Source organism: Mesitornis unicolor, unplaced genomic scaffold, assembly GCF_000695765.1.
Source record: "Mesitornis unicolor isolate BGI_N332 unplaced genomic scaffold, ASM69576v1 scaffold8892, whole genome shotgun sequence".
Taxonomy (NCBI): domain Eukaryota; kingdom Metazoa; phylum Chordata; class Aves; order Mesitornithiformes; family Mesitornithidae; genus Mesitornis; species Mesitornis unicolor.
This window is the reverse complement of record NW_010171197.1, coordinates 72,337-82,313: the sequence shown is the minus strand read 5'-3', so window position 1 is coordinate 82,313 and position 9,977 is coordinate 72,337. Positions and strand designations below refer to the sequence as shown.

The 9,977-nt window shown below is 42.4% G+C and overlaps 1 protein-coding gene across 1 annotated transcript in view; it reads left to right on the top strand.

The window, feature by feature from the left end:
- Positions 1-9,977, top strand: part of LOC104537156 (E3 ubiquitin-protein ligase PDZRN3-like) — a 28,490-nt gene that overhangs the window by 4,188 nt on the left and 14,325 nt on the right. The window contains 1 exon segment of the mRNA XM_010179959.1: positions 9,424-9,674. Within this exon segment, the coding sequence (XP_010178261.1) occupies positions 9,424-9,674 (251 nt within the window).

Here is a 9,977-nt window from a genome sequence, read left to right as displayed (position 1 = left end):
TCAGCAGGACCCGCACACACACCACGGCACCGGGCTGCTCACCCACAGGGCTCCCTTTGCCATCAGAATTCCATTCACCTCTTCAGACTTGCAAAGATTAAACTAATCAGTCATTAAGAAAGCCTGATTCAAGGAAACAGTCTAACTATACTTCAACCTACTGAGCAGTGACGTTATCCTAAATCAGGGCCAGAGTGGAGCTTGCCAAAATAAACACGCAGGTCAAAAAAAATTGCTAATCAAAACTGTAAGATTCAGGGAACAAAAATAATTGCTTCTGTACATATGCTTTTCACACCCTCAAATTTAATTGGTCAGCCAGAGAATTACTTGATCTACATTTCAGTAGTTTTCCATGTTACGACCAAACTGGTTGTGCCAATTATCGCAGACTGGTCTACTTGACATACACTGTATGGCTTCAGAGACTCTGTATGTGCGGGCTGTGCTGCCGCTGAAACAGGAATAGTGTTGAAGTTCTGTTCTGTCCCTTCACCACCATTAAACTTGACCTCAGTAACAGTAGTGAACCTGTCACACTTACTTCAAAGTAGGCATGTGTTTGCTTAAACGAGATACTAATTCCAGAGACTTTGTTCTAGACAGGGTTTGCTGCTGCTGAATCAGTTCAGCTGTAGAAAAACTCTGCTTGACAGACTGGAGACCCATAATCTTCAGAAAACTGCTCTTTAATGATTGCGGCGCCTGTCTGTGGCTCAGAAGTCCCCTTTCTTAATTAGACATTTAGCAGAAACTGGCAATTGAAATTTTCCTCTTCACTTGATGATGAATAATGCAACGTCTCTGTTCGGATTTCTGGGGAAGATCCTCTATTGCATGTTAGAGGAATATTTGGTCATTAAAGGAACGTAAACAAGATGTCATATAAAATAAACAAAATGCCTAACGGTCACCTGTGATATAAATGGGTAATTTGACCTCTTGTGCACCTGAAATGTCTTACTGCTTCATAGTCTTCCTCAAATCACTGTGGTTTTCTTCTTTAAGTGAGCAGATAAAATGCTTAACCATAACATATCTTTATTTGGATTTTTTTTAAGTGATAAATGATTGAAAAGATGAGTTTTGTGATGCTTTACACTTATACATCTGTTTAATGCTATAGAGCAGGTGGCAAGAAGTCACAAGGGAGAAGGCAGTGGGGACAGTCCCTCCGTGCTGCTCTGTCACATGTCAGACCTGGGCTGGGAAAGGGAAACATATGGGGTAACGAAAAAGTACAGTTAGTGAATGTGTTTGCCGTGTTCATTAATAACGAGACAAAGGGCCAGGTTCACTTTCACCAGGACAGGACAGCTCTGCATTTATACCTACACTGGGATGGTTCCTTTCAGATACCCCATGGGTCAGTGTAAGCAGGTCCAGTTCACCCTCCTGAACCCAGCAGCCGGTTCAGATTTGACAGGAGCAAAGATTCATTCATTAAAACATCACAGCTGATCAGAAAGGTTTCTTTCAATTTGGCAGAGCTGCTTGCAGAGTGCAACAGGAGCTCCTGTACATGACCTGACAGCATCTGTGTAGCTGCCGGTAATTTTAGCAAAATGGTGAAATTGAGGTGTTTTTATCAATATCATGGAAAATGAAGGTGTTTTTGTCACTAGCACAGTGTGAAGTTCTAGGCTGCATTGAGTGTCTGGAAAGGTAGAGTGGCGTGACGGGACCCGTGCCTGTCTGTGTCTGCAGTGTCTCATACTGCTTCAAGGCCTGGTCTGACACCAACTCATCCTACTCTGGTTTTGAGGTGTGGCACTAACACTGCTGGACTCTCACCCATCTGAGCCGTGGGTGCGGGGAGGGCACAGCAGGGAAGAGTCCCTGCAAGCACGTCCTGCCTGTTCCATTCTTAAAGGCCACTGCTGCAGAAAGGCAACCGGGCTGCAGGGACTTGGCCTGATTCAGTGGAAGAACTGGTTTCTTATGTCACTCCAATGTAGCTTAAATCTGTGTAACATTTACACCCTCAAGTGAACAGATTCATCTTTTGATGCTGTTTACTATCTTTGTGTATAAGACTTGTCACCACATGATGTAAATGAGACATCAGTGTGGCAGCCCCTCTGCTGACCGCAGTGACCTTGTGCTAGGACAAAAGGCGAGACAACTCGGGACACAGGCCTGCATAGGGGCCTCTCGTCACAGGAGTCTGTATTTTAAAAGTAAATCTAGAAATACACAGTAAATGTCACTCATAAAGCAAGCTGTAATTCGTGGCACTAGGCAAGGCTGTGGACAGAGGCTGTGCCCCTTGGGAAGAGCACATTTGAGGAGAACAGAGCATTTCGGTGTGAGCCCAAGGTGCCGCACTGGAGCACAGCTCTGTGGGCAAATCTGGGAAACGAGAGCAAGTGGTGATTGCAGCGGCTGAATCCTGGTCATTAGGAATTCATGATTATTTATGGCTGTCATTTGTACCTCTCTCATAGGATAATTGATTGGCTCCCTCTGGGTCGTGCTCTGAAATGGCAGAAAGAGTCATTAGGAAGGGAGGGCCTGGGCACGTCTGTGTTTTGTATGGACCGGGGTTACCAAGCCAGAACAGATACACAAAGATCACTTTGTCACTCTTGACAAAATATGACAAAGTATTTCTGCCCTCCTATAAATTTAACATGGATGAATGCATATCTAAGAAAAAAAGGCTCCGAGTAAACTCTGCCTATACAGAAAGTACAAGAGTCTGGGAAGCCTCAGCTCTGGTCTAAATCTGCTTTCATTGAAGCAGCTGATAAAATTCCCAGTAGTTTTATTTGGAGTCGTGATACACAGGAGCAGAGCCTGAGAACAAAACCAAAAGCAGGCACATTTTAGTATGCTCTGTACAGTACTGGTGCTGCATTGTTAACAGGTAAATGTGCTAATTACCAGCAGAATAAAAATGCCTTTAGTTCAAGGGTTTTTCTCCCAAGGTTTTCCATTTGGAATTTAACAGTTTAGAGGACAAATGTATTCTGTGCTCTTCAGTAAAGAATTCTTCTTTGGTCTTAACTATTTTGTCATGGATGGCTCACAAGGCAGAAGGGAAGCGCACACACATGGAAACAGTCTATTACTAAACAATGTAATTCTGGTTTTTTGAAAAAGAGAGAGACTGTCCATATGAGGGAAATAAAAGAGGGATTAGATGGAACTGCAAGAAGAATTAACCTATATTTTGAACCTGCTTTCTGCAATTCCTGAGGAAAAGGGGGTTTAGAAAATAGGCTTTTTGCTGCTCTAGTTTCTATAAAAATCTTTAAAGTTCTGCTGCTTTTTCTTAATATGCAGACTTCTTAAGAACGTGCTAAAGAAGTGAATCAGACCATAAAGAGTGTTTTAAATGGAGCGCAGACGTCTGTAGTCTAACAGAACCAGCATTTTTATCGTGCACTTCCCAAGGATTTGCATGAATTTCTACAAAGAAAAGCTGCTTACTCATTCTTAAGCAAAAAAGTTTCTTCTGTGACATTTGTGAAGCACAGAAGAACCAACAAGCTGTACAACGCATACAAATGTTTACCATTCATGACATTAAACCCATAGAAATCAGTCTAACTTGATGGATGGAAAAATAATTTTCTTTTACAGAAACCTTTCTAGTGTCTGGTGTAGACCGCCAACGCCCAAAAACCAACGTTACACACTAATTAAGCAAAAATAAAGTACAAAATATTTGTAACTATGCAGAATTAACTCTTATGCACAGGGATTTTCTGGCTTTCTCAACCTTTCAGTCAACTGCTACTGCAGTGGCCAGGGTTGGTTCGTCTGTACCACTGCCAGTGATGCACAGCTCCTCACTTACACTCCGCTCACAGCCCCATCCCATTGCCTGGGGCTGCAGGGTCCCAGGGCTGGGGCACTGCTCCTGTGACTGTGGACCATTTTGGGGAACACCTTTCTGTGTAAATGAGGTGTCAATTCTGCTATCACAGGAAGAGAGAAAGCAGAAATACTGGGTTTTCCAGGCATCGTGTCAGATGGAAAGGAAAATAACAATTAGTGGCAACCAGGAGGAAATTTTGTCTATATAAACAAGTGGCATATTTTGATACACCTGAAAGCTCCTGATTTATGTTTGCCCTCAAAGAAGTGGCAGTTAATTAGTCTTTTCTACCCAGCCAGAAAAATAAAACATGTAAATAGCTTACCTTGCTAAATAATTGAACAGCAGCTACTGGTAAAATGACATTTCTGTAATAGCGCAACTGTGTACTATCCTATCAGATATCTTCCTCTTACATCAAACAAAAACAAGCATGTATTTCCTAGTAAAAGAGTACAATTCTGTCATCCCATGGACTCGCACAAGAGGCCCAGCCTTGCCCTCAGGAAGGTCTGGCCTGAAATGAGCCCCTAAACAGGGGCAGTTGGCTCAGGAATTGCTGGGGATACCAAACCTCAAAATAATTGTTCAAAAATTGTAGAATAATTGTAGAATAATGGTTAAAGTACAAGCACATATGGACGGTATGAAACAAGGTGAGAAAATCTGTCTTCACAAAAGGTATTTCACAGTGACAAATACCCAGAATTAAAGAGGAGGAAGGAGATTTCAACAGGAGAGATGTCCAGTGCCTTGCACAGCTCTGGCAGAGAGAAGCCATTGTTTGTCCAATACCTGGCACACCTACAGCACCATAAAATGTATGGAAGGCCATGTCTTTGCTGGGTAGTGCCTAATTCTTCACAAGCCCAAAAAGACATGAGGTTTTTGCCTGTTTTTCTTCCTTTTCTCCTTATTGATTTGCCCATCACTGATTGACTCTTTCTCCCTCTCCAGTGGCCATGGCATCCCATACTCTATAATGTACATGCATCCAAGATGCAGGTTCATATACGCTGCAGCTGACAAGCTACTTAAGTAGTTTCCAAAGCAAGAGACTGAAAACTGACTGAAGAATGCCCTCAGTGTCACCAAGACTGCACCCACCACCATCCTCACTGCCCGTTTTGACCCTTTTATCTCCAAGGTGTTGTGGAGTCCCCTGTTCTACCCCATCCCATCATCTGTCTTTCTCTCAGTTACGAATATACAGCACATTTTACCTTAAGTGGCCATAACAGCATTTTTCTTTCTGTTGTCAGAGCAACTTCAGGGAGCATCAGATCCAGCTCAAGTGACTTCCATTTTCATTCCAAGTATTAGCAAACTTCAGGAGACGCTCGCTTCCAAGACAGGATCGTGCCATTTTATCTATGGATTTCTTGCTGCCCTTACAATGTAGATTTTAGGTAGCATGCTCTCTGCAGCCTACTTTTGTGCAAAAGAATATAACATACAGTGTATATTATAAGGTACTATACTATAAATAGTATTCTGTTTCATAATCATTACATAATTTCTATTTAAAAAATTCAAGCATCCCTTTCTTACTTACTGTATGGTCTTAATTCAGAGTGTTTATCTCTCTGTGTCATGCAGTTGCTAAGCCCACTATCTGGCTCCACCACAAATTTCATCAAGGTCCATTCAGTTCAGTTTCACCACATCCACTTCAGTTAAACTACGGCTTTCTCCATATTCAATGTATCTCCAATGCAAAGAAGGCCCCAAAGCAAAGCATTTCAATGTTTCAGACAAGTTAATTTCTCCATCCTTTGTGCCATAAAAGATCCCATTGTCTCTGTCACATGGCATGTAAGGTTCTTAAGAAATTATGCACATTTGTAGTTTTTGGCAGTCTTCTGAAGCATTCATATGCATGGATTTTTTTTCTTCTGTGTTATTTCAGATATAACTATTTATAAGGAAGAATTTTGCTGAGCGCAGTTCAGCGGCAGCAGAACTAAAGTCTGTGATTACAGAGCCACTTTCTTTTTTTGACAACATGAAACTGTACAGATATATTTATTGACTTTTAAGCACTGGGAATAATCATCTGTCAATTGTGACAAATCTTCCAGTTAGAGACTAAACATCTTAATCAATACCGCCTATTGCTGAAGTTTAAGAAGGATTCAGAATTAGCCACAAGTGCTAATTGTATACAGATACCAGATGCCAGGCCATTGAGATCATCGCTCTGTATTCTTCTTTTGCATTATTTTTATGCTACTAAAAATAAAATACCAATACTTACTACTTTTTCCAGACAAAAAAGCAAATTGGCTCTGTTACATGTAAGCAGACTTGAGAAGTACTAGTTTTGAGTATTGCAATGTTATAGCATACCCATCCTCATGTCCTTATAACAGGAAACTGTATTATTGATAGGATGGGAAATAGTAAAAAAAGGAAGCTACAAACTATTCACTGCTTGGTTTAACACATAACGCGGTGGCTACCTCGGGTGTTTTAGGGGGCCAGGTTCAGACAATATAATTTCCCTGCTGTAAATCGTTTTAAAGCATATTTTTGCACCATTGCTTGTTCTTCCATCACTCGACATGGAGAACCGAAGGTGTTCACAGTGACAGCTCTGTGCAAACCATTAACTCTTGTGCTGGTTCTTTACACATCACCTTACACATCCCTTTACATCACCATCCGAGCACACACTGCAGGCAAGGCTCCCATCCAGACAGAAACCTGTGGGGCTAAAAGGGCTCCCCCAGTTCAGGATCGGCCTCCTGTAAGAAACCCACCTGAAACCATTCACTGTCTGGAGAATCATTTACCTGGTATCATGTGGATGCTGCCCTATTTCATAGAATTATTAACTTTTAAAGGCAAAATCCCCAACCGTGTTTTAGCAGCGCATTAAGAAACCCATAATAATAACGGTACAGCGAGTAATGCCTTCATTTCACTGTAATCTTTGGTATCTTATCAAACCCATGGTATGAAATGTACATACCTCAAATATAGATCCCTTTTTAGAGTGATTTATTTAGCATACTCTGCACAGTAATCTCTTATGGAGATGGCCAAGCACAAACACCCAGTGAGCAGCTCAGCTGTGACCAAGGCAGCGGTGCAGGGTGCAGGGCCATGGCAGAGCACCCGATGCCATCGCTCCCAGGACATTGGACACCCCTGCCCTGGGTTGGCGCTGTCCCCGCAGCCAGCACTGCAGAACAGGAGGAGCTGCTCTCAGCAGCCTGATTCACCACCCAGTATCCGCAGTTCAACCACTGCTGAGTGGGAATTTGCGGAAATGAACAGCTTGTAGAAAATGCAGTCAGGATACTCTGGAAATAATTCCTTGTAGGAACACTTTATGATACAGCCCAACTGCCGCCTGTTCCCTGCGTGATAGCAACCTGACTTTGAAGTTATGATTCTTTACATAGCAATGAAAGCACAAAGAGGGTGCCAGTCCACAGATCAGCAGAAATAAAGCGTCCTGAAGAATCTAAACTGAAATGCAGGCCTGTACTAAACTGTAAGTAATCCAGGTTCATTACAGCAGTGGAAATAAACTGGAATGCTATCCTTTGCTCGATTTTACCAGTTTTTTAGCATAAAGATGTGCAAGCAGCTCACGTGAAGTTTCCTCCTCAAGAGTTTTTCTGGGCACGTTTCTGAACAACACTACACTCACCGCAATTTAGATTCTTTTATTTTGATTGCATGTCAGATTTAATTGTACCAAAAAAAAATTAGGATGCACACAGTAAAATGTGCAACATTTAATTTGCAGCAAATAATCAAATGGGAACTGTAATCAGCATTTCCTTTTTCCAGAGAAAACATTACACTGAACTTAATTTTACAGCTGTACAAATTGTTTTAAAGTAATCTGCTCAATTGGGCAAGTTAATGGTATTTAATTTGACCAGGCCAAACTTTACATGCTGTGCATTACTGTGAGCAGTTGTGGTCAACACACGTGTTTGAGCAATGTCAATGTAACGCTAGCACCTTCCATCCTCAGCTGGCGTAACAAAACAACTGGTGTCATCGCCTCCAAGATAAACCAAAGATGACAGCGTAATAAATGTTATGTGCACAGGGTAATTCAGCAGGAATTCAGCCTTTTCAATCACGTTAACCCTCTTTATTACCACCCGGCTTTTTGCTGTGGGCAATACAGGAAGTACGGGCTAAATTCAGTTACTGCACCGAGTTCTGCTACTTGTGCAGTTGCCCCAGTACTTTAATGGGCCTAAACGTGACGTAGCACAGTGCGAACCAACTACGATCTGATACAAGTAAAGATAATCAGAATCTGGACATAGATTTTAGAGCTTTCAGTCATATTCAAGAAGGTAACGTGGCAGAGTCACCACATCAGTGTACATTTCAGACATGTACAAAATGGTTGAGGGACAGAGCAGCAGCCACCACTGATACCTGAGGCTGGACACCATCGCATTTACATCCAATCAGGGCAATTCCTTATCTTTATGCCTTGGAAAATATCTCATGCACTTCCATGCAGAAGGCAACAGTTTACACTGTGCAACTTATAAGTCTGGTGACAGATACAGTAATGCAATTAATCAAGTGAATAGCTGTCTTGTGCAGTGTAAGACACCATTCATATAGAAAACAAGTTTTAAAGTCTGCTCCTCAGTGAGAGGCACTGCTGCGATCGGGACCTCACTGCCAGGGCTTGTAGCAAGTCAAATCTCAAACTGCAGCGTGTCTCCGTGTGAGCCAACCCTTGCCCCAGTCCAAAGAACGTGGTAACAACTATACGCCAGCACGATGCTTTAGGATCATAATTTCACTATACAGCTTTCACTAGCACACTGCTCTGGGCACTTTCTCTTTGTTTCTTTTCCTCTGTATTAAAATGACGGCAGTTTGCAGATTAAAAGAAGATCAAAGCTTTCTGGAGTTACCAGTGGTTCAATGTCTGTAGCCCAGTGCTTTGTGCATTTGAGCCCACGGACCTTTCGGGTTTGCAGATGTCTCAATAAAGAGGACAATGGGAAATGGCCAAGCTACACAGACAAAAAGTGATTTTTGAAAAGAAGTCCATGATTGTTTTTTCCTTATGACTTCTATTCCCTATCCCAGTATAGGGATCTGATCCCTAAAATGCAGTGTTTTGATTGCAGTGACTGGGTACCACCATGATGTTTCATATGAAAAAATGTTTATCAGAGAGAGACATAATTTCATAATGTTGTCATTTCAGCTCTTGTCCCAGTACTTCTGTTCAGTAATTGGGTTAAAAGACTAAAAAACCCACACACAGTAGTAAAATTACGGGAGAATCAGTAACTTGTTTTGTTTGAACAAGGGCTGAGGGATTTCTAATCTGCAAGAAACAAATGGGATGCTGGTTTGTCCTCTAGCTCAAAGAGTGAGCCCGGTAAAATAGAACAATCAAAGTGAAACACAGAGCACAAGATTTGTGAAGTTACTGTAGTGAAAGGGGAAACACAGATATGCGTTAACATTGCATTCATAGTTCCTAATACTTGATGTATCTACCTCTAGGTGGAAACTGAGACAGCCAAAACGAACAAAGTTATCCTCCGCTTCCTGACCATTTCTCTCATTGCTGTGCTGCTTTGTCCCCGCAGGTCAATGGAAAGGATTTGTCTAAAGCCACACACGAGCAGGCCGTGGAGGCCTTCAAAACGGCCAAGGAGCCCATTGTGGTGCAGGTCCTGAGGAGAACCCCACGCACCAAGGCCTTCGCTCCCCACGAGTCGCAGCTGGTGGACGTGGGCACGCAGACGGACATCACTTTTGAGCACATCATGGCTCTGAGCAAGATGGGCTCCCCGACCGCCCCTGTCCCCGTGCTGGACCCTTACCTCCTGCCTGAGGAGTAAGTAACCGCTCGTGCAGCCCGTGAAAATGCTCGCATTCCTTAATGCAGTGTGTTAGTAATGCACACACTCACCTTTACTTGCTGGAGAACTCCCTGAGGTAGCCAGGATTCCTACCCCATTAAGCCATAACTCAGAACATTTTCATTTTTTCTACACATTAGCAAGCCATTACTCACATGAGTAATGCAACCGAGTCACAACATGGCCTCATAAAGCTCATTTTTTGCTGGCATTTGATGGATAAAGTTATTGCTTCTTGTAATTCCTCTCACTGCCTCTTTGGGTTGCTTATGTTTTAA